At 42.2% G+C, this 25,044-nt stretch overlaps 2 protein-coding genes across 14 annotated transcripts in view; one reads left to right on the forward strand and one right to left on the reverse strand.

Moving 5' to 3' along the window:
- The window catches only part of LOC118285982 (CAP-Gly domain-containing linker protein 4), a 51,109-nt gene that overhangs the window by 13,985 nt on the left and 12,080 nt on the right, over window positions 1-25,044 (forward strand). For 4 of the 10 annotated variants that reach the window (XM_047337599.1, XM_035610018.2, XM_035610020.2 and 1 more), the window contains 9 exons: window positions 321-569; window positions 1,872-2,007; window positions 2,303-2,434; window positions 6,619-6,813; window positions 6,936-7,070; window positions 8,295-8,418; window positions 11,619-11,683; window positions 11,790-11,868; window positions 12,207-14,155. In XM_047337599.1, coding sequence (XP_047193555.1) covers window positions 321-569; window positions 1,872-2,007; window positions 2,303-2,434; window positions 6,619-6,813; window positions 6,936-7,070; window positions 8,295-8,418; window positions 11,619-11,683; window positions 11,790-11,868; window positions 12,207-12,582 — 1,491 coding nt within the window. In that variant the 3' untranslated portion in view covers window positions 12,583-14,155. Of the gene's footprint in view, window positions 1-320; window positions 570-1,871; window positions 2,008-2,302; window positions 2,435-6,618; window positions 6,814-6,935; window positions 7,071-8,294; window positions 8,419-11,618; window positions 11,684-11,789; window positions 11,869-12,206; window positions 14,156-14,654; window positions 14,763-16,073; window positions 16,498-16,614; window positions 16,676-18,423; window positions 18,507-22,738; window positions 23,018-25,044 lie in introns of those variants that run through there. The other 6 variants (XR_004785293.2, XR_007032181.1, XR_007032183.1 and 3 more) reach the window with 6 other exon arrangements.
- The window catches only part of alk (ALK receptor tyrosine kinase), a 314,269-nt gene continuing 307,410 nt past the window's right edge, over window positions 18,186-25,044 (reverse strand). For all 4 annotated transcript variants that reach the window (XM_035610012.2, XM_035610013.2, XM_035610015.2 and 1 more), the window contains exons 26-29: window positions 22,434-22,535; window positions 22,011-22,145; window positions 21,183-21,273; window positions 18,186-20,913 (exon numbers count right to left, since the gene is read on the reverse strand). In XM_035610012.2, coding sequence (XP_035465905.2) covers window positions 19,843-20,913; window positions 21,183-21,273; window positions 22,011-22,145; window positions 22,434-22,535 — 1,399 coding nt within the window. In that variant the 3' untranslated portion in view covers window positions 18,186-19,842. The remainder of the gene's footprint in view (window positions 20,914-21,182; window positions 21,274-22,010; window positions 22,146-22,433; window positions 22,536-25,044) is intronic.

Below are 25,044 nucleotides of genomic sequence, written 5' to 3' on the forward strand. Positions count from 1 at the left end.
ACGAGGAGTGTGCCCCAATTTCTCCAAAACAATAGTGTCAAATGAGCTCCCTTGTCTGTCAGAGACTCCTGCAGCTATCTCTTCCTACCTTTGCAGACTGTCTCAACTCTCACCTGACTAGTTTCTTTGAGCTTCCTGACAAAACTTGCTAGTTGTTTGCTGGTTTGAAATACTGAAGGGGATTTCTGATGAGATTAAATGTTCCATTGAGCCTAATATCCCTGGTACAGAAATTACAATAGTGAACTTGATGAAAGCAAAATTTTTTGTGGAAATGAAACTATTTCTCTTTTTTGCTCTGTCCTCGTTTCCCCCCGCAGAATGAAACAGGTCAATGCCCGGCAGACGTGGTACCTGACCCTCTTGACATGGCCGTGGAGATGGCAGATTCAGCTGCTGTGGCCAAAGAGCTCCGATCTTTGCTGAGGCAGGCTTTACCCAGACCCTGCTCCCCCCTGCCCCTCACTCTGCATGCCCAGTCCCCCCCTGCCCTCTCTGATAAGGCCAGGATACAACTTGCCGCCATGGGAATCCGTTTAGGTGACCGTGTGGTGATTGCTGGACAGAAGGTGTGTGATAGGTCACGATCAAAGGGCAGAAGCAATTCAAAGTATCTTCATTATTCTCTCATTTACAATATATTCAGTCCAACATAGTCATAGTTCAGCTGTATCTCACAGTGGTACAATAGAGGGAAATTTCCCAGCCCTTTCATTATGACCTGATAAGCTGAATTCAAATGAGTGAACATTTTTCTGTCAACTATTTGAATGTGTAAAGTATGAGAGCTGCATTTAACTTAACCCATGGGGTGCGTTTAAAACCCAAACGCAAAGCGAGTTTATGCGTCGCAGGATCAATTGTGTTTACTGCTTGTGACATCAGCGGAATAAACATCTGCTAAATGAATGTAATGTAACTTTTGTGACTGTGAGAATCTTAACGCTAATTGGCTTTTGCTAATAACGTTGCTATTTTTTTGTCTTTTTCATAATTGGAAGAGAATACAATGTTTTTTTTAAAAAAGTCTTAGTTTTAATGTGTGTTATCTGCATATACTTCATTTCCAAATGATTGAGACCAGCACAGTAAGTGAAGCCTGAACTGGACTGAGCTTTTTTTTTCGAGTACTTTGACATTATTATTATATTATCCATATTTATGAGTCTCAGGTCCATGATAATATAGTGCATAACACATTTATACCCCCCAGTTATCTTGGTGTAGAAAAGCATACTAACTTGTAAGCCATGAGGAGCCTAACATAGACCCAGGGTGAATGCGTGTCCCAGACATATGTACTGACATTGCTTTTCATTGATACCACCATCAGCAGTACTTCTTCTTGCCATGTAGTCAGGGGCCCTTCAAATCCTTGTACACCCTGGTAGTTGTTTTGTTTGTTGTCTGTGCCTTCCGTATGGCCAGACCAGATAAACAAGTACAGATTATGTAGATAAAGAGACATTCTGTATAGATGAGAAGAACGTACTAATTGTACCCCAGTCTGAATAATAAATAAATATATCGATTTTGTGCTACACAGAGAACAGAGTTGCAGTGTGTCAAGTTGAAGACATTGGCTAATCAAAACTCCTATAATCTTCCCTGCACTTTCTGGCACAGTATAATGCTTTGATCTCTGTTTCCCTTTAATTGTCTCTCTTTTGCTGCTTTAGTGAACATAGACACATTAACAAGTTTTTGAGTAGGGGTTTTGCCCTTGAAATGATACTTAACATTCAGAAATGACTTCACACACCGCTCAGTACATTGGCCAGTTCTTTTGCTGCATGTGTGGATCCCTTTATTGATTCCTTCCACACTGTTTGTATTTGTTTAGACATTTGCAAATATTTGTGTGTACACAGGTTGGAACCCTACGTTTCTGCGGCAGCACCGAGTTCTCAGGCGGCCTCTGGGCTGGAGTGGAGCTAGACAAACCAGAGGGGAAGAACGACGGCTCTGTAGCAGGGGTTCAGTATTTCACCTGCCTTATCAAACATGGTAGGGTCATACCACAACCCAGAAGAACGGAATGATCAAACTCATTGATTCAACCAAGTGCTTCATTAATTTCTTCTACAACTATTGACTTTACAAGACTTAATTGGTCCTGTCAGATTATCAGTGGCATTTCATCTAACCCCGGAAAATTTGATTTTATTGTCTTTATTTTTTTTAGTAAATGTCTTTATTCTAATTAGCACATTTATTGGATTTTCCTGTTGTTTTATAAAATATATGTTAAATCAAATATAATCTCCTGACTTAAATCATTTTCTTATGCTTTTTTAAACAGGAATTTTTGCTCCCCTTTCCAAGATAAGCAAACCATCGGAAAGACCGAAATCCAGCACCACGAAGACGTCTACTCCCATACGCCCCCCTCGTCGCATTGACCTGTCCCGCATCACCTCCAAGATAAACACAGGTGAAGATCAAGTGGCACATGGGTCATGACACTGTCAGGATGTAAAAAGGTTAATCTGATACGTCACACATGTACATCATAACTGTACAATAACTGTCTTCTGACATAATTGCTGATTGGTCCTATCCAATTCACTAAACATAGCAGGTCAGCACGAGGTTCAAGAATAGGTTTCCCTGAGGAGTTCTGGCTCAAATTTCTTTAAATAAAAAATGACTTAAAATGATCAAGTCATATCACAAACTACAAAGGTGGTGAGACTGAATAGTCTGTTGGGCCCTAAGGGTGAAGACAAGCCCAGGTGAAAAAGACTCTGGCAAGTATGTCCTCATTTTACAGGTTCAGTCCCTGTTAGGAGAACCAACATACATTATTGGAGAGCACACAACATATAACAAAAAAAAAGCAAGTGTACCAACCTCGTACTAAAGTCATTTTGAGTAACAACATTCCCATAAATGGCTTCCAAATATTCCCTGTTGGTTAAAGAAATGATTCAAGTGCACTCACTTGAGCACTAGCTTAGAGCACTAGCATTAATAGAAACATTGACTTGTGTTATTGCATCTTTTCATTACTCCCTGGATGGTGTGTTGAAAATGGGAGAAGTTAGTATTAATAACTCGCCTTTCAGTGATGACAGTGTAACCAGTGGGGGCACCTACATTATCCACATGCGCTGTCAGTAAAATACACCACTCAGACAAGTTTTTACCCGAAGTATCAAATATCCTGTAGGAGACAAACTCAACCATCAAGGAAGTCATGACTCAAACTTATGATCTATGTTGTATCAGAAATATGCTTTCTCAACCCTCCTAGATGGTATGAGCCATGACGCTGCCCGGCAGGACTTATTGCATCAGGCTTTCATATTAATCTTCTTTGAATGCTTTGAAATTAGAAAAAAAAAAATTAGACTGCTGACAAGACCTTGTTTTGGCTGTCCTTGGATGTCCACATCCTAAACCCCCGACTAATGCTATCTCATAATATAGTCCAGTCTCCTCAGAACATTGTAGAGATCTTGCCTTGGTAGGTTTTCGTGGTTATGGCGCCCTCTTGGGTTCTAGCTGTATTGTGAAGATGCAATATTCAAAGGTTTGTGAAGGCCAATTGTTCTGGACGTGAGTGGAATAGCAGACCTCATAGTGGCCTATGGAATTTAGTGATTGATAGTCCAATTAAGCAGGGTTTAATAACTAGGGCGTAGCCTGGCTGAATAACCTGGCAGCCATTCATCACAAGGTGTGTGTGCGCGCGGGCGTGTTTATGTTAGTGTGTATGTTTTGCATGCATTGCATAGTGCTGTGTGTGTCTGCATCTCCATACAACCCAGGAACAAAAATAATTTATGACTTAACACCTCTCAGGATCTTTGTCAGCCATTTACAGCTCAGTCTCTCAGAGCCACTGTGTTTTAACGTTCATTCTTATCGGCAGTTTAGACGGCTCGGTCGTGTATACCTATAGATTGGCTGGGTCATTGTGGAACTGTCTTGTCTCGCTAACCAGGAAGGACTGAGACAGCAGAATACCCTATTAGAGTGTGTCAACTGTAGCTCAGCCTCAAAGGGCAGTGGGAACATAGACAATGCTCACAAAGCACCACTGCTTGATTCGTAAAGCCTCTGCTGCAGTCTGTCACTTGAAGTGAACGTCAGTATGTGAAAGGGATAGATGGAGCCAGGAAGTCCCCGCGAGCTAAAGGTCAAGTGACAAGAAATGTTTGAATGTAGTCTCCTCATTGGAGTCGAAAGGAAAGACACAACTTTGCCTCTGAGGGGAATGTTTCCCAGCTGCCTCTAAAAGTGTACTGAAATGGCAATCAATAAATACCAAGCTGATTTGAGATTTTTCAAAGCGCAACATAAGTTTAAACTAAATAAGAAACTGTTTATGTGGCAGATGTTAATGAATTCAATCCTGTCTAGAGATGATGTATTTTCCATAAATCTGTTAAGATACTTAGATGTTGATCTTATTGCCATTAAGAACTGACTCTGACAGGCTTTTGTCAGTTTAGTTGCGTATTTGATTCAGGTACACAAACAGTATATTAGGTTTGAACTTGTTTGGTTTTGGTGCTATAAATTAACATAGTTATGTTTGTTTCCGCAAGTTGTTTAATGATTTTTTTCGTTTGAGTCTGCAGCTTTTCTTTTTGAAGTTTGTTATTTTTCTTTTGAATTTCCTGTCAATGGGGCTTTTGTGTGGGCGTAACTGCTTGTCTCAGCATATTTGTCTTTTGTTGTGTGTTGGACTAAAGTAGACAGTATTGGTAAAATCAAGGAAGATTTCCTCTCAGTAATCCTTGTTTCATTGCTATCCAACAATGCCATGCTGTCCTTTATTTGCTATTCTACACTCTCCTGCGCATTTGTTTTATCTTTTCGATGTGGCTTTTTTGTCTCTGCTTTTAAACCTGCCACTCTTGGGAATGCTACACTGTCTTCTTAGTTCCCTTGTTTGTAATTCTCTCTATTTTCTTCAAACTCTATTCAAATGTATTTCGGCATGCTGGATAAGTATTCTTGCTTTGGATGGTTTCTTCACGTGCAAACCTCTCCAAGATACTTCCACTCAAGTAGTCTTTGACTTTTCTACAACAAACATTACAGATCTGTGATGATGCATTATTTATGCGATCTTCTAATCTGGCCAAGATGAATAATGAAGTGTGTGTAAAAAGAAGTCGGTGGCTATTTGTGTGTCGGTACGAACGTTTCGTTCCATCTGTAAACCCACTGATAATCAAACAAGTCCCAATTAGGGCATGAAGGGAGACACCTCAGTTACTCAGACAGTGTGTGTCTGTGCACTGTGGAGCAGAAAATGTAGTGTGGAAGTGGCTTTGTGCTATTCAGTATAATCTCTCATTGGTTAAAACTGTGGAAATTGATGAAATCCCACTTCCACACACTAATCACCATCTGTCTGTGAAAATCAAGGCACCTTTCTACTTGAATCCTGCATCATAAATCCATCTGTGGGTAGCTCAACAGGAACCTCAATGCCTTTCTAAAATTAAGATAATCACTATTTTTCACTGTGTCATACTTTCATGTATCATTGTGTACGATGCATTATAAATGCGTGTTTAATTGAAGCACAGTTTAGATGGTAAATCAGAATTTCCATCCACGCTAAGATGCAAACAGAATGTTTCAGCAGCAAGTGAATATTGAACATAATCTGAATTACAAATGTTTTTCTGAACCTGAAGATACTACGTGCCTGAAATGATGTTCATTGTGCATGAAGCCAAAACCACAACACTGCAGTAATCAATTATGGTAATGATGGATTGATTGGCTCAAACAGAAATGACTGAATCGGTATCGTCCTTTATTGTTTCTGTGCACTGCTGTCCACACTTGGGGGCCTATTAGCTAATACTTACTTTTGAACACAATTTTTGGCAAAGGTTGACACGTTTTCTGCTCACCAGTGCAGCGGGTTCTCATTTGTTTGTAGCTGAATCTTCTCTTCCTCTTGAAGCACTTTGGCACAGATCTAATCAATTAGCCTCTAAGAGTTGGGCACTTAATGAACTTATGTCCTGTGAAGGTCTGCGAAAGTTAAAAGCTTAACGAGGTCCTGCGTCCAAATGGCTTTTAAAGAGTGAAATTGGGCCTACCCCTCCTCATCCCATCCCTCAGGGAGGGGATTAGCATGTTTGGCCTTTGCTGGACCTCGGGTTCTGTAAAAGACAGAGCTCACTTGATTTGTGATGCCTTAGACTGATGTGACACAGCTGCTGGGTATTCAGAAATGTACAGGGGTAATTTTCTGGATCTGAGCGCTATAGGCACTGTCACATCCAGAATGATAAAATGGAAAAAGACAAATAGGCTGAACTCCATTATTTTTAGTTGAATTACAAAAGTCCATGATGTAAGTCTGAATAGATGGATGGTGGGCTCAGTACCATGAGGAGAGGCACACAGTTTGTGCCGTGTGACATTAGACAGCAGAATAGAAAACCTTCACAACCAATGTCTGAGTGGAGCAGTTTATTCTTCTTTGTGAACGATTCATAGTTTGTAGTGTCTGTGTCTTCACATTATTAGATTTTGTTGATGCAAACCTTTGAATTTGTGTTCCATTTTAAAAGGTTCTTTTTTTGTCAATGACACCTTCCCCAATGTTTCTGTCTCATCCCTCTGTCATTTTCCCCACAGGTGTTCTCTCTCGCTCTCTTTCCTCTTCATCCTCTTCACTGGACTCTCGGCACGGGCCAGGAGTCCGACCTCGACCACTGCCAAGGCATCGCCTTCCTGCTAATCAGAGGAGGGAGCTTGCTTCCCTGAGTCCCAGGACCACGTCCTCACCACCGCTCCGTTCATTTTCTGGCACCACTGTGCTTCCTGCTGCAGGTCTGTCTTATTTATCTTAACATTGATTTAAAGAAGATTGCAGTCATTTCAGGAATTGAATCAAATCTAGGGAATTAATGACAGTATCACAGTAGTGAAAAATCTCTTTACATCTCTCTCAGGTGTACGAAGCCGCACCCCCTCAGCTGGAAGCTCTGTGTGTGAGGGCCCTGAGGTGCATCTGGGGGAGAGGGTGCTGGTGGTGGGCCAGAGAACTGGTGTAGTCCAGTTTTATGGAAAGACCAGCTTTGCTCCAGGTCAGCTGTTAAAAATTGATGTTTTCCCCTTTGACGATTTGACAGTTGAAATCACATTAAACTCTTTACTTCACAGTGTTGAGTTTAATCTGTTGAGTTTTGATCGAATATTAACCACTGACTGAATCATTGCAATTGCAACAAAAAACAGACAAATTAATGTCAGTGTCATTGTCTCATTGTAGCTATTGTTCAGAGGTATGACTAATTGCTAAAAGAACAAAGCTATTGTAAATTGACACACTTCTCTCTGAATCAGTTTTTCCCCTTGACCAGAGTACGTGATGAGACTGTTGGAGTTCAATAAAGAACAACAACAACAAACTGTAGTCTGAGGAAAGGGTTCAGGCATGTTTTGAAAATCTTTAGAAAAAAGCTCTTCTACCGTGTCTAAAATATTCATTATCCATTTAATAAATCATGCCTGTCCTTTATTTGCCTTCTCCACACAAAGCATTATAATTACGGCAGTTTTCTTTAGTGTCCTTAAGTGAACAGCAAACTGTTGATCTGGTGCTTTCTGGCCTAATAAAAGGGTGACTGGTGATTGCACAGCTTAGCTTAACATTGTAATCATTGCAGGTTTAAAAATAAGTGTCTGATGCTCTTAATACATAAAAATAAAATGACTCGGTCTTTAACAAGGTTTGAAAATAGACTTTTGTGGAAATATCCTTAATGCTTCCTAGAAAACTTCATTCAGTGCTCAATATCTCTGTTCTTCTTGTTGCAATACATTTATTTTCATAAATTGCAGCTCTTCTTGTTATTAACACAGTTAATAACTTCTTATAACTCTTTGTCAAGGCCATGTCAGCTGAAAGCGACTCCCTGAACCCCCTTATTTGCCTCATGTAGAATAGCCACATTTTACAGGCAGAGACTGGAAGTTAAAGAGCTAAACAATTGTTAGTTTAGGATATAGATAGGACATGTTACATACAGCTGAGTATTGGTTATGCTTAGTTTAGTTGTGTTTAGTTTATACAGGCTCACAAGATGACTTCCCATGTAGAGAAGTTGCTGGTAACTTAATCCTATGTTTTCAGTGAACAGTTGAATACTCCTCCTTTGTACAGTTTGGCTGGTCTATCCAGCAGATACAACTGTCTAAAGTTCCATCTGATATTAACAGTTGCTGGCATTAAATCACTGTGACTTCACGATTTTCCACCGATTTTTCCTGTACTTAGACTCTGGATCGCTGTCTTTTTGTCTATACAGGACTTTGGTTGGGCATTGAACTGGACAAGCCAAGTGGTAAGAATGATGGGTCAGTTGGAGGAGTGAGGTACTTCAGCTGCCCCCCAAAACACGGCGTCTTTGCTCCTCCCTCTCGTGTTCAAAGGTGAGTGCAGGCTCTTAAACATAGCTTATATTCCCCACTCATGATTAATGGTCACGCTTGATTATTTTTCCAGTGGTCAACCTCAGAGGCAAAAACTAATGTTTACGAAGTTTTAAGTTTTAAATTCAGAGCAGATTTTTGAAGAATTGGACAATATGCCCTAAAAACCCAGAGGTTGGATTACGTGGCCCTCATTAAGACTTCTCATGGCAGTCATGAGCTTCTTGACAGCGTCATTTGTGCAAGTGTTGACATATTTGATTTTGCCGACTGTGCGACAAACAGTCCTCCTCTGGACTGGTGAATAACGGGAGTCAGACTTGTCAACGTGAAGCCTGGGGCCCTCGCGCACCATGACTTCTCAATTTAATGTGGCACCTAGTAATGACCCAGGCACCTCCATCAATGCTTTAAAATATGGATAATGAATATGTCATTTCTTTAGGTTGTAGAGGTTTAAAGAGGTTATATTTTCAAAGCGGGATAATATTATACTGTTGAGATTGCAAGTAAAACAGGACATAATGTGCAGAAGATGAATTTGTTTGCCTGTTTACTACAATGTGTATAACTGTGATAAATAAGTAACAACTTTTCACTTCTGTCTGTTTTTCTGCCTGCAGTCATAGCCGTAGAATAATCAGGCTGCCTAGAGCTGGTCTACACACAGTGTTCAGATGTTTTTCTTGGTTGTCCGTCTCGTGTGTCTGATAGAACAGACACTCTGAGCACTAGCAAAGTTTTGATGTGCACCTGACATCATCCTGTGGAGACAAACCTCCGTGGCATTGTTCAAAGCTCCAGACAACAGATCTGTTGTAGTCATAATGTGTAGAATAGTCTTATATGAAGTGTGGAGTGTTTTATCTCTTGTTGATACAGCTACCAGAGACATTTCTTTACATCCAAGTGACGATGAGGTTAAAGTGTCACATTTCCATTTCTAGATATGACATAGGTCAGGAATTGTATATACATGTGATATTTACGTTTGAGTCAAGGGTTTAGTGACACTTGAGTTCTGTTGTTATCTTCAGCATTTGGAGCTTAGTAGTTATTATTGGTCATGTGAAAAAGAGTGATCTTGTGTACCTGCAGTGAACAGTTTGGTAGAATGAAGAAGCAGTATCTTCTGTACCATAATGGGTTTGGAGGCAGTTTTATCAGTACTTGAATCAAATGAGCAAAGTGTAGGTATGTCAGTAACTGTAGTTACAGTAGAAACCCATTGAAGTGATGATGATTCTGAGATGTTTACATGTAACTAGAGTCAAGCTAAGTGGTGCCAATCAATATTTTCTCTTCTGGAACCAGTGCAACTTGAGTTCAAGTCTGAAGTTTTGATTACTGAAATAACGTCCCTGTCAGAAAGTCATACTCAATGAGTGTTTCTCGTTTGCAACATATTTTGAATACTGAAGATGGAAACTGGTTCAATTTAGACTGGTGAGTGAGCGCTGCATTCAACAGATGCTCTCAGCCAAAGTACACTTATGTCCTGAGACATTTTATCAGCCTCTCAAAAATCTTTCTGATGTGTGTAATCAGGTCTGGTCGTGATTTTGAGATCAAAATGAGAAAAAGACCTGGACAGATGTTACTGGGTGGTTTTATAAACCCAGACTTGATTCCTTGTAATGATAATGTATGTCAGTAAATAATAATGTTTCTCAGTACTGACTGTTCATAATCTGAAAATATTTATTTATTTTTGACAGTTGAAACACAAAATATGAAAGATTAAAGTATTTTTGGGCAATATTGGAGCATTATTATGGAAATGTAAAACAGCCAAATAGATAACTCTACATTTAGTACTTTACCCTTCTTTTTATTTAGATCCTTTTGAATTACAATGAGATGTGTTCCATCATTAGCTTGTCTGGTTGTATGAGAAATACAGATAAGTGACAATCTGAGGAAAAACCAATATCAACTTTCTAAGTAATTTCAACAGAACAGATTCTGTGCACCTTAGCACATATTGTCATACAAGTCTCTCGACCTCAACAGGAGCAAAGGCTCCATGCTGTTTTCTAACAGGGAATGTTTGTTAGAAAACAGACATCCCCTCTTCCGGTGTTGTGGTGATGGTGGTAGAGATCCCTTCATCATCTCCCATCAGTGTTGACCTGGTTGAGGTCTGGTGACTCCATACCATACCATGGGTCCAAAGGTTTGAGACAACTGTCCTGAACTCCAGTGTAAGACTCATCGTTTTCATACGCATCAGTGACACTTCTCCCACCCTCTTAGTCCGCTTTGTCTTTTTATTCACCCAACTCTTCATTTTTACAAATCTTCCATTAGGAAAACCAAATCATAACTTACCTGATATTTCACTCTCTTCCTCACGGATAGCAAACTGTAAAATATGTCTGTTAAAGAGTTGCCTCATATGAACTTGATACCATCGGAGCAGTTGGCATCTAAAGCACTGAATGTTTTTTATTTAAAATGAGAGGGAGCTCCTCCAGACTTGAGAGCCTGCAGTCAAATGATCAGTGTCTTTACTTCCCTTTGCTATTTTCTCTTACCATCTCTTTATTGATCTCACTCTTTTCCTCATGTTGCTTTTATTAAATCACTGTTTAGGTCTTCTATGAAATAAAAGCTGCATTTTGGAAGGTCAGCACTTGTGTTTCCTCTCTATCCCTTATTCATGTCCTTTTTCTTTTCTTTTTTTGTATTTAACCCTCGGGCACACACAATATGCACATCACATGGTTTTCCACCATATGGAGTATCACACATTCTTTCCATCCAGCACAGCCACTCGTTCTTCTCTTTTCTTCACCTGTCAGCAGCTATCACAAACCATTAGGATCACCCACACACACACACACACACACACACACACACACACACAAAAACACACACACTAATGGCTTTCAGAGCTTGAACGTTATTATAGTCACATAGCATCTGACACATCAATTAGTCGGGCAGGTTCTTTAGTGCAAACAGAGACTTTTTTAATACTTGTTGTTGTTTACACAGATGGGTCCATCATGTTGCAGATGGAGTCAACTCTCATTGATCTGAACTCAAAAATATTTTTATTATACATAAATTCTCTGTGTATTATATGATTTGGAGGTTTTGCACAATAGGCTGATTAAAACTGAATGAAGATATGTTGCTAAATGTTCATAGTGTGAGAATGAAGTATCTTAGATGTTTCTCGGTTTTACTCACAGGATCCATGGGTCCGTCGATTGCCTCTCGGAGCTCTCGTCCTCACGCCTCAATCATCCTCTCGGCGGTGAGGGTTCCATCTTTGTTTCAAGTGTGTCTTTGCATTTATTATTCTGTGAGTGCTTATGCAAGAATCTATATGGGAGTGCTTGACTCTTGTGATTGCTGTGCAGGGCCGATATGTCGCAGTTTGAGCACATCGTTGACAATCACTACCCCTAAGGAGCCGAGCAGAAGAAGTTCTGTCACCAGGTTTGTCTCTTTTCTACACACCCCCACACATTTCTCCCTCCCCAAAGCTTTTCAGCTTCCTAATCCCCTGCTGCAGTGGCAGAATCAATAATGATAAGAGGTAATGGTATTCGTCAGCAAAAGGTTCCTGTTTTAATTAGCCAAAGCATGATTGTGGTTATAATGAGAGAGAACATGGAATTGAAGATCAATCCTTCAAACACTGAGCTCCCATGAATCTCCCACTTACTTTTGATCCATCCTCTCACTCTGTTCTTTTCTCATAAATCTTTCTTGCTATATTTCCCCCGTGCTTCCACAATCTATCGAAAATACAACAACAAACAAACCAAACAAAGGAGTCGTTCCAACCCTCACCGACGGCGCTGGAGCACTCTGAGCGGTAGTAGCGGCGGTGTTCCTACACACGTGGCGGCGGCCAGCCTCCCAGCCTGCTCTGATGGACAGGTACGCCTCCACGTGGGCATGCAGGTCCTGCTGAACAGTGCCAACGAGATGGCGTTCATCCGTTACCTGGGCACAGCAGACTTTGCCCCGGGCATTTGGTTAGGTCTGGAGCTCCGAAGCCCCAAAGGCAAGAATGACGGTTCTGTGGGCGGCCGCCGCTACTTCACCTGTCGACCTGGCCATGGCGTGCTGGTGCGCCCCAGCCGTGTCACCTACCGCGGCATCAACGGTTCACACTTGATGCATGAAAATGGCAGAGGAATGTAGGAAAACAATTTGTTGGACAGCTTGAGACACGTTCTGATTGTGTTCCACTACAAACAAAAGCTTAAAGTTTTAACTCCTCATTCTGCTTCGAATGGCCCATTATTGATTTTCCTCTGTACAGTCAGAGCTGGTGTGAATTACAGTAGTAAAACATCTTACTGCTTGTTCAAATTTAAAATACTAGATTGGAGGATTGGAGGAGGCAAATGAAGCACTTTAGAAAGGAAAAGCGAAAGTCCTCTTAGAATTGGTCTCAGGAGGATGTCGGTGGGGGGGGTCTTTAAAAGACAAAAAACGCTGCACTACTTTTAATCTGATTGCACTGACAAACATCAACATGATGTAAAACAAACTATGAAAAATTATTTCTAAAGCTTTTATTGCATCAAGTTGAGGTTATATTATATAACTTAGGTGGCAATGTAGCCTCTAACCGTGTGTGTGTGTATTGAGAGCATTTTGACACCAGAGAGATTGATTGATTATTTTCCAGTGTCATCATATAGATTCCAGATGATTGATGGAATTTGAGTCCAAACTGGATTATCAGTATATGAATCAATATGAATTAAAAAGGATTTAATTGACCCTTCATCAGAATACAGAGAGAGTCTCCATGAACCCTCCACAGATAAATTACGGTTATATTGTGCTTCTTTCTGTTTGTCCCTTTGGCTGTGATATCATCCAGGTACAGTCTTACCTTTATAGATATACTGCCTCGAGTTGGGAACACATTTGGCAATTAAAGCCAGATTATGAACCTGATTTGCCCCAATGACTGATTTGTGTTGGGTTGAGAGTGAAAACTTGTGCCCTGCTGACTCGCTCTTACATGATGTTTTTGACACTTAACCACCTGCATTTGGAATTAATCATACAATTGGTGTACTATGAAAAGATTTCCGAGGCTGTTCAGCTTGAAAGTCTTCCAGTGTGCCCCACAGCTCTGGTATTAGACAAACAAAAGCAGTTTACGGCAGGAAATGTGCAATCATCCAGAAGTTTCAAGGACGGCGTTTGCTATTTGATAAGAGCCGTGTGGGCAACTCAGCGAAGAACAAGTCATTGATTATGCATGTGGAACTCAGTTTGCCTGCTATTCAGTAAAACATTCATGTACCACCCAATTAGGGTGTGTATCTCCAATGGCCTTCTGTCATCGATCAGTCTGTTCAGCCCCCTGTGATTGAAAAGCAGTGGTGGTCAAAACCTGGGTAGTCTGAAATCTCATCCACAGAAGAAACTGGTGTGTTTTACAGGTGCACTCAGATTCCTATTAAATATATCATAGCATATCTGTGGCAATTGTTCAAATCTCATCTGTAGATATACTCCGATAGTTTGCATCTGTAGTCCCCACTGTATTACAGCATGAGTGATTTCCAATTCCACTGATGGTATGATGGGTATGAACGTCTTCCGGCACCGTGTTTGTGTGGGTAATGGATTTTTGTTTTCAATGAAATTCCTGTATATTTGAAGAGTGAGAGGAGGTTTTTGGTCTGATGCATTTATATGTTGTGGAAAATTATTTGTAAAAGAATAAAATAAAGATTCTATTCTAATTTGACCTTTTCTCCATGGCTGTATTTCTCCTTTAGCTCCGTGCCCTACTGTGTGGCTGTGCTTGACTTTCTCAGACTGCTCATGAAGTGCAGGGTTGTCTTGAAGAACTGAAAATGAAGCATGGTTACACGTCGGTTCACTTACACTCTGATTCCAGTGGGGCTCATCTCAGTCGAAGCTGAAGAAGCCTGCTGCTGGAGTGCCACTGTGCCAAGCGTCTCCACTCCAGGAAATGGAGGCTTCAGGGACTGTATTTGTAAAAAAGAAAAACAAATCTAAAACGATGTAGCAGTGATATCCAACATTGGAAAAAAAAACCCTAATCAAATTGGAGCAGCACTATAGGCCATTTATAATGCTGATCATCACAGAACCACTGACCTAAACCTAACCATCACAGTGACGCTGAGCACCACTGCAATGATACATCTTTTACTGTGGCAAATCCCATAATTAAAAACCTTTTCCATCTTTACTGTCTCACCCACATGACATGAATGCAGCACATGTCCAGTTTGATCCCAGCAGAGGAGGATCACCTCAACCAAGCAACCAGCCACGAAGGAGGCAGCGTTCCAGGACCAGCTAAATCTCCCACAAGCCTCAACCAGGTGAACTTCCAGTCATGTGCTAGGACAAATGAAACAGTGCAGTAAATACCTGCATGTTTATAAAGCCAGAGAACTGTTCTGTTTACGTAAGAATTGTCTGTATAGTGGTTGAGTGAAAACCCCTTTATCTGTTGCAATTCAGTGGAAGTATGTTACAAATTCGACCTTTATGAAGTTTGTAATTTTCAGTTTTTGTTAAATTCATTTCTGAGGTACATTAAAGGTGGTGGTGTACTGGGCTTACATTATATAGGAAGGGATTTCCAATTGTTTTAAACCTCTTACATAAACAAGGTGGAAGCACCTCTACAAAATGAAAATAGTAATTAATTTCATCATCACCTCTAGTGCTGGTGTTGAATTGTACTACATAAACATTTCTGTGAAAGTGTCAAAAAAACCCTGGAACATTATAGGTGCATTGCCTAAACTGTAGACTTTCAGCTACTTCATTAGTGACTCGTTACACAGTGTGTTAGTGGTACAGTGCAGTGCTAATGGTGTTAGCACCCGGTAAGTGTTCATGGAGACGGTGAAAGCAGTTTTCAGATAGGAGCAGCAAAGTTGTGTGGAACCGTTGAGCTCCTGAATTCAGCCTCTCTGCTTGATGACAACTTTGTTGTCAGAAAATCTGACTTGGTTATGGTAATAACGGCAATAGATCAGTGTGACGCACCATTTGGACTCCCACACCCCTGCATCTCGTATTGAAATGGTTTGTTATCCGCAGTATAAACACGAGACGAACCTGGAGCAGACATCCTGTATCACACTGTGGTGTGTGTTTGTGTGTGCGCGGTTGCTTCGTTGCACCATCAGCACGTTGCAGAGCTGATCCCTGATGGGAGACAAATGATCTCTGTAAGACCACGAAGTCAGACTCCCGTCTGAACACGATGGAGAGCAGCGCTGGCACCAAAGGAATACAGTTTGCCATCGCTAGCAAATTTGTCCTGGCAGCTACACAAGCCCCTACACTTGTAGACATGTTTATAATTCAGGGATAATCCTGCTGGGGTCTGCATTCACCCTGTCAGGGTTTATATGCAATAATGACCAGCTCACTGCACATAATCCCGCTTACTTCGCAACTACTTTACCAAAGTGAGCTTCTGCAATGATTTGACTCAAAAAAAAATTTTTTATTAGCAAACCTCTGTCTTATTATGTCTTACGGGCAGGAATGAGCTGTAATTAAATGGCTAAAATCGAAACAAATACTGTTTGTTAACATGCCGGCAGTGTGTTAACCTCATGTTGACGATGGGCCAGTGAGAAAAATGGACTCCCGTCTTCTTCCTCACCACACAGCGCTGCCTGTTGACCAGAGAAGTGCAGCTTGACACTTTATTTCTGGAGAGCAGCAGCTTCGTCTTTGCAGACTCTTGCAGAAAAAAATCAGCTGTGTGTCCTTCAGGCCAGCCTCTGTGGTAGATGGGCGATCAGCTGCAGTTTGGCAAGGCTTGTATTATACTTCTTACATTTACACTGTTTTGCCAGAGTCTAAATTTCTCTTCAACCGTACCCGTCGTCGGTATGGTCACAACTCTCGGAAAATGCTGGAAATTGCTTGAAAATTAAATGAAAGTTAAATTGAATGAAATAATTATGTTTGGCTCATTACAGTAACTTTACACATCAGCTGGTTATGTTGATTGTATTGTGGGCTGAAACTGGCCCTGAGGCCGCTCTCATCCAATGATCACACATTTGAGCTCTATGAATAAATTAAAAGGTAGGTGGTTGGATAATATTTCTTCTTTCTGTGAAACGCAAGTACATTTGAAGGTAATTTGATGCTTTAAAATGTTTAATTGTGTGGATTTCTTCTACCTGCTCACGTGTGGTCCAGGTGTAGTGAGCGAGGATGCATCAGGACGTGGACTGGAACACTGACAGGTTCATGGTAAAAGGTAAATTAACTTTATTTATATAGAGCTTTTCTAGACCACTCAAAGCACCTTAGAAGACGAGTCACATTCTGACACAGTCATACACTGTCTGGAGAGCCGTCAGAGGCAATTCAGGGTTAAGTTTCTTGCCCAAGGACACTTCGGCATGCGTACTGGGGGAAGCCAGGATCGATCGTCCGACCTACGAGTTAGAAGATGACCTCCTGAGCCACAGCCGCCCTCATGTCCTGGACATGCTCGTTTTTTTTTTTTTCTTAAAATATGCTGATGTAGGAGAGTTGCATTTGCCTGCTGTTGCTGTTGATAGCGAGCTCTTCTAACATCCTATGCTGAGACAAAGAACAATAACTTTGCTATTGACATTAAATGAACAGGCTACAGAAATAAGCTGAAACAGAGGGAAGTGTCACAGGCGTCAGTGTGATGCTGCTGTGAGGGTTGATGGCAGCTAGTGAAAATGCTCAAGTCTGTTGCCTTTAAACACAATTGTTGGATTGGATCTCGGAGTGAAAAGCCAACTGGCACCTTTAAAAGCTTTATTTGATTCCACATAGACTTAACTAAAACATCATGGCAGACGTGCTGCGTTGCGATGGAAACAATACCTTTTAAAAAGTGAAACTCGTAGTCTTTACTGTGGGCGACCAGAGGACAGTGGGGCGGGTTATGTCCCTTGATATGCACAGAATAAGAAATTATCACACAGACATGATGCCAGTTTTGGTGCGTCGAATCAGCAGGAATACAATCATCCTGATTACAGGCTCTGTCTCCAGTCAGACATCAGTTAACAGCACCATGTTTTCATTCATGTCGTAGACTGATATATGGATATAGAAAGAATGTGATGTGTGTATATTACCACTGTTGCTATGCAACACACTGTAGCGTTTCTCAGAAAGAAGGTTAGAAGCCTGAAGCTGGGTTCGCCGGCAATTTTAAGTTTCCAAAATTACAACGTCACCGTGTGCTTTGAGCTTGCGTAAGTTTCCTCAACTTCATTCCGTCGATAAACACGTCTACTTACGTCGTTACTTCGTCAGTGGCGGAGTGATACGGACCTGTGCAAACTGATTCGGCCTCATAGCCATTGTAAACGCGTAATATAAGACGGCTATGAACCAATCAGATCGCTTGTTTTGAGCTACCCGTTTTATACTACCAGGTTCGTGACACTGGTAGTTTAAATAGCTGGTGCACAGAAGTAAAGTCCATTACTTCCTGTTTTCACCAACAGCACCAGTCAAAAAAAAAAGTTTTGTGCTGCCAATAACAGTCCAGTCCAAAATAGGAGTGCTACAGGAACATACACATTTCTACAGCCCGGTTTCTGAGCATGGATATTATGTTTTAACATTATGAATAGCACTAATGTTCATAGTCAATGGATGTTACACAAAACAACTGTCTGTTTGCTTATCATGCCTTTAAAAACTGAATCACCTAATTATAGTCAACGTTAATCTGATTAACCTGGTCTCGAAACCAAAGGGAACAGAAGACGGACAAATGCGACACAATTATTATATAGTTATTTATTAATTTTGGTGAATCTCTTCTGAAGGGCAATGTACAGCTTTAGCAGAGCCATAGTACAATACTTTATAATTACAACATTTACAGGTGCACTTCAGTTTGTCTTTTATCACACGATGGAGATGAGCGGTGATGGGAACACAGAAACTGTAGACAAACCAAAATACTTTTCATCAGCTGATTTTTCACCTGCTCATCGTCTCTGCCCACAGCGACGCGTAGGTCTCAGCCAGTCGCTGAGCGTCAGGAGACGAACATGACAGCTCATCAGACAGCCCACAGACAGGATCGGCAGGTACAGTCAAGCAAAAGCATTAAAAAAAAAAATTAGTGACACACATTGTCGTCTCCACCGCCATACTCGTGACATCATCTAGTAACTGTCCTCTAACTGAGGGAGGCAGATTTAAACAGACAAGTGATCATCTTGTGTTTGCAAACGAGTAACAGGTTTCATTCACATTTGTATTCCACAACACTCACTCTACTATAGAAAAGATTAAAATATGTAAATGTAAGGATGTAGAGTGCTTCCAGATAGAAATGTGAAGGTTAAGACTGATTCACTGTTTTTTCTTAAAGGTATAAATTGATTAATTGTTACTGAAAAGCCATAAGTAAAGTAAAGCCTCCACTTCACTGTCTCAAAGGTCTTTGAGCAGAGTGGAGTTGTTAACAAAGGAAGGTCCACGGAGCAATGAGATAACTCAAATCTTCAGCAACAACAAAAAGCTGAACATGTTGCTGAGGACAGCATGTCTTTAATACATTTTGTCAAATTATGTCCCTGTGCTTTATTTATCCCTCCGCTCATTTCCTGTATGACTGTTCTAACATCCATTCATGGGATTGTTCAATCGTCTTTTTGTTGATTACTAAAAATCAGTTCCTGCACATAAAAACCCCCAAACTAAACCCTTAAGTGTAAACCAGCTGTTGTAAGATGAACATGTTTAATAATAATTTATAGAGCCACTTCCAAATAATAAATAAACAAATGAATAAATAAACAAGCAGGCAAGCAAACATCAACAAACATTTATTCCAGTATCTTTTTTTTTTTGTATAAATGTGTCCGGTAATCCAGTCTCCTGTTCAGTGATATTCATGAAAAATAGTCATGTACAAGTTATTGACCACGCTGTTGTTTTCCAAAAGGATGTGGCGACGGAGCGGTGTGAGGGCTCTGCAGTACAACTGACTCGAGTCTGGCAAAATAGAGATCTGAATCCTCCGCTGTCAATGAACGCACCTTGTCCACAAGTTGTCCCCTCGTCTTCCTGTGCCATAAACTCCTCTTTTGATTCTAAGGACTCTCACTCAGTCATAATCCTTCCAGCAATGAAAAAATACTTTTTTTTTAACTTGTCTTTACTCTTAATTTGGCCTCCTAAGGGTTTAGTTGTCTGATGTGCTTTAGCATCCATTGGGGATTTGAACACACCTCCAGAGGAAAAGCCTCATCCAGTGTTTCAGCTAGATGGCTTCTTTGTGAACTGGAGGAAGAAACCAAAACGGTGGGACGGCCGGGGGGGTGTAAAACAATCTCTGTCCTGACACAGTGCTTGTTGCTGTGGGTCCTGGACACACAGCCTTTGTCTGATTAAAGACCAGCAGTACAGGCATGTGGGCTAAAGCACGGTGGCGTTGTGGCCCTCCATCCTGGGCAGCCTGGGGTCCTGCACTGTCCCCATGGTGACTAGCAGTGGACGGCTGTCCTCGGACATACCTGGCTGACCCAGGGACACCGAAGAGGCAACAGAGGCCCCCCTCTGGTGAGCTGCTGAGGAGGACATGGAGGTGCCCTGTTGGGAGGGAGGGGGTGGAGGAGGGGGGTTGCCGTGGGCGGCCTCCAGAGGCAGGCCCTGTTCCTGGTAGCCGTAGCCGATGTTCCCACAGGGGAATCTCCTCAGTCTGTAGAGGGGGACTGGGGGCAAGGCGGCTGAATCTAAAAGCAGCGGGGACTGGGCAGCAGGAGGTGGGGGTGGGGGCAGCAGAGGTCTACAGAGACCCTGCTGCTGCTGCTGATGGTGTAGTAGCTGGAGTTGGTGTTGGAACTGCTTGTGCTGGTGCTGGAGACCCAGCGCCCCTGCCACCTCAGCCACCGTCCGGCCCACATGCTCCTGTCCCTCGCCAGGCACCCTGCCACCACTGCCTCCAGTCCCCCCCACCCCTCCCTGTCTCTGCTGCTGCTGCTGCTGCTGCTGCTTCCTCTGCTGCTGCTGCAGGAACCACGAGCCATACGTGGGGTTCCAGAGACTGGTGTTCTTCCCGTTGTGTCCGTCCTTCTCCTGCAGGTGGCCCTGGGTGAATGCCAGGTTGATGTGGCCCCCCTCGAGGATCGGCTGGGTAGTGACATGAGGTCCCTTAGCTGTGAGAGTAGAGCTGGCTGTGGCGGTGGTGGTTGTCATAGTCATGGAGGTCTGTGTGTGAGGGTGCTGGTGAAGGTATGGCTGGGGCTGCGCTGCCGTCTGTGCTTTGGCCTCCGATGCTGTGCTCGTCACAACCGTGTGTTCTCCTCCTCTGCGGTTCTCCTCTGTGGGATAGGATGGTGGCGGCGGTGGGGCCTCCCCATCAGGCACCTGGGCATTGACCAGCACGGTTGGAGCTGAGGGGTCATCAGGGCGCATTGGTGCGCGCTCCTCCTCCTCAGGGACGGGTCCATACTCTATAGGCAGGGGCATGGTCACCACATCGGGGTCCTGAAAGGAAGTTTTTTCTTACATCGATAGTTTGTAGTGGGAAAATTAACTTTTTTAGCTATAATGAAAATGGTTACCGAAGTTGTTGAAAAGTACAAAAGAGCCTTGAATAACAAGCATATTTATTTTATTCTTTTCATACAAAAGTAATTTCAACACGACAACCTGTAGTTTATTTTATCGAAAACAGTCACAGTTTATCCCCCAAAAATATTGTAAATCCAAATCAGCTGCTGAACCATGGTTCTTGGTTGCATGATAGTCAGTACCTGTAGGCAGTAGTCGATTCTCTCCAGGATGGTTGAGAAGTTGGGCCTGTCTTCAGGCTGGTGCTGCCAACTCTGCGTCATGATACGATACCTGAACATACACGTGTGTGTGTGTATGTATGGACACACACACAAGGACAAAAGCACTCCATGAAAACATTTTCTCGCACTCAGTGCAGTGGTGGAGACAGCAGAAGCTGACCAGCAGCATCTCTCCTGCTGATTTATCAAAAACCAGATTCTTATTACACGTTGTCACAACATTAAATTAATAAAAAACAATGGTATCATGTATATTTTGAAAGGAAGATGCAGGGCAGGCTGCAGAATGAGGTGAGGGCTGATTGGCAAAGCTGCGGCGAGCAGGTTTGAAGGATAAAGAAAGGCTGGAATGTGTTCCCTGAGTGAGGGAAACGTGAGTGTGCATCTGCCCATTTATGTTTTATCATAGTTTACATGAGAGGCGGTGTGAGTGGAAAATGTGTTTTTTATCCTATCAGCTACTCGTGACTTCTCCCACATTGAGAGGCAAACATGAAAGAAGCGTTTCTCCTGCTAAATCTTCTGTTGCCTTCTGGGTCACAAAACTTGTTTATGTGTCAATATCAGCAGATCCTCAGAATCTTTCATATCTGCCTCCGCGTTTGTTTTTTCGGATTCCGTGTATGTGCATACAAATGCATCATATACAATTAAGCATCTTTCCCTGTTGCTTGTGATGTATAAATAAGCCTAATTAGACCTCATGGGATCACATTTCCTTGTGGTCATGTGCAATACAGTATATAAATGCATTCAGCATGTATGTGTGTGTGCATCTGCACTTACACGGGCCCAGGGCAGTTCTTAGGAGGGTCCATTCTTCCTCCATTGGTGACAAACTCCAGCACTTCCTGGTTACTGCGACTTGGATATGGCATGTAGCCCAACGAGAAGATCTCCCATAGCAGAACCCCAAATGACCTGAGGGAGGCGGATGATGAGGAGCCATTAATTACAGGGGAGGAAAGAAAGCGGCAGAGATTAAGGACAATCTTGTCATAAATTATAAGCATCCTCAAAGCTGAAGTGGTAAAGGATGAAGCAGTGGACAGAGATGAGATGGCGACGACACAAGGAATTAAAAAACAAGAGGCACAGTGAGAGATCAAAAAAGGACAGAGGAAGGTGAAAGAGAGAGAGAGAGGGGGCAGGTTGGGACGTCTGTGAAATTTATGAGGTGAAGTCACAGGGTGTGAGAGGGATTCTCACCATGTGTCTGTTTTAGATGTGAAGATGCCCTCCATGAAGGCTTCAGGTGGCATCCATTTCACTGGCAGCATGGCACGCCCACCCTTCCTGTAATAGCTCGCCCTGCACACACAAAATGTAAATAATATATAATGTATATAATGTTGCTAATAAATATACCGGTTTTTTTTGTTAGCCTGAAAAGGGAACAAATGTTTTGCAGCACCATCACCATGGCAACGGAACTGCCCTCAAAAAGCAGATGAAGGAAAAAATATTTTTTAAATCTCACATCCAGCAATTAATTCACTGTGATCCATTCTCAGCTTCCCAACATGCGGGAGTGGGAGAGACCCTCAGTGAACGGAGAGGAGATGCCAGTTATTGTTACTGTCTGACTCTGGCTGCTGGTTCGACCACAGGTGACCTCCAATCTCAAGGATGATCAGTGGAAAGAGGACGCACCTGAGCTCAAAGGCTGTGAATATGTATGTACATGTTATATTTTTGTTCTTTACTAACTTTTTTCACTTTGTCATTATGGGGTACTGTGCATAGAATTTTGAGGAAAATAATAAATGGAATAAGCCTGTAAAATAACAAAATCTTGAAAAGTGAAGCGCTCTGAATACTTTCCGGATGCACTGTACATCCACCCAATACATTCAAGACAAATAACAACAGTCGGAGCTGTAGCAGTGGTAACATGAAGTGTGATGAGCTGTCAGAGAATTTGGCTGAAAGGGAAATGAATACTTAGAAAAGTACAGGCATAAAAAGTTAGTCCCGAGGAATATTACACATAATCAATAAAGCAGAAAAAACATGTGTGTTTGCTTGACACATGAGCTAACAACCACTGCAGGGCAGTTCCACACTCAGCGCCGTCATCTATCACTTAAAATAACACAATCAATTCAGTTTCCTCTCTCAATAATAAGCCTACAATCTCAATTGAATCCTACCAGTGTCTTCTCTGCTGCGCCTGCGCCCTTAACTATGTATCCCTCTAATTTTTCTGTCCATCCAAATAAAGAAAATAGCAATGGAGGTGGACTGGCCCACATCAAAAGATGCAATTATATAAAACTAATCTGGCAGTGGGCGCTCACTGGATCCTACGCATGTTGCTCTTTAAAGCATCAATGTAATCATTTCTGTGAAGGTCGGCTGCCACAATCTGCTACATTTTTTGGTACAATATATTTTCAGCGCCTGCCTTTTCTGACCTCTGAGTGAAAAACATCTTTAAAAAGTGATGACCTGTCCACATTTCTATTCAGTCTGTTATCTGTGTTGACATATTTTGAAAAGATTGAGGGAAGGTAAAATGTAGAGGATGAGACTGATAACCCTCCCATCAGTGGATTGGACTTCATGGACACGTTTTTTCCTCACGGTAAAACCTGCAACAGAATCAAAGCTGCACTGCAGATTAGGTTTAGGACATCAGGAAATCTATAGCACAAATGTAGGCGACAGGTAGCTGTGTGCTGGAGAGAAGCTGGGAGATGGAGAAGTGTTAGAGAGACAAAGTACCTGTAAGATTGAAACATGCACCTGAGGACACTGTGTGGAGCCTCATACTTGTGTCTGCTCACACGTTTGTTTACAGTGTGTCTGCGGCTGAGAGCAGCTGGCCGACATTATTAAATATAACCCACAGTCATGCTTTACACCACTGTTAATATTTCCTGGGAGAATGTGATGATTTAAGGCAAAACAGCAGCTCTTTTGTGAACGCACAGTGGATTTCTCTTCATTGTGGCAGCTGTTTACCTCAGGATGGCTCCTGACTGGCAGCTACTGTTTGCATCAGTTGTGTGGAAGCATTTGTGTGACAGAGGAAGCCCATGGACTATCTGGTGCAATAGCACCTGTGGCTCCCGTCTCAGAATATAAAAAGATGACATTAAGCCTCGCCCTGGTCCCTCGCTGTGACACCCGTCCCCCGTGAAGGTCCTTGAAATGTCCCCCGTGTCCCTCGTCACATAGCAGGAGGGCCACCGCTCCTCCCTCTCAACAAACTGTAATAGCAATGATAATAAAAGAAAGAATTCACAGTCCAAGCACCACGGCTCCAGGCTTCACAGCGAGGCACCTGAAAAACTGACATCAGCAATTAAATGGAGTGCTCCTAACGTGGCTTCCCGGGGGCTATTGTGCAACCGCCTCCTCCGGATGCTCGGAGAGTGACTCTGCTCTTGTGCGACTTTCCATCGGATGATTCAAAAGTGCTGCGTTGATATCGCTGACTGTTGTGACACATTTCCCCTGCTCTAATTTCTCACCAGATGAAAGACTTGGGAGATTTCCCTGCTGGATTGTTGCCTTCATTTAAATGGTGTCACGTGAAATTGTGGCCGCTGTATTAAAAAAGTTGGAGCTAAGAATAACGAGATGCCGCCGAGGCCACAGATGAGCTGATGTAGATTAAAAGAAGGCTGCGGTACACCAGAGAGATGGAGAATAAAAACACTTTCACAGCTACGCTTCAACATTTACCAGTTTTAAGGTCTCCATGTTCGGTGCCACAGGCTTTGCCATCACATGGGAAGAAAAAAAACATCTGAGCTACAGAGAGATTACTTCACTGAAATATCTGGAATATGATTAGTTTTCTGTGATTTGA

The sequence above is a fragment of the Scophthalmus maximus genome, chromosome 15 (genome assembly GCF_022379125.1).
Source record: "Scophthalmus maximus strain ysfricsl-2021 chromosome 15, ASM2237912v1, whole genome shotgun sequence".
NCBI classification, from domain to species: domain Eukaryota; kingdom Metazoa; phylum Chordata; class Actinopteri; order Pleuronectiformes; family Scophthalmidae; genus Scophthalmus; species Scophthalmus maximus.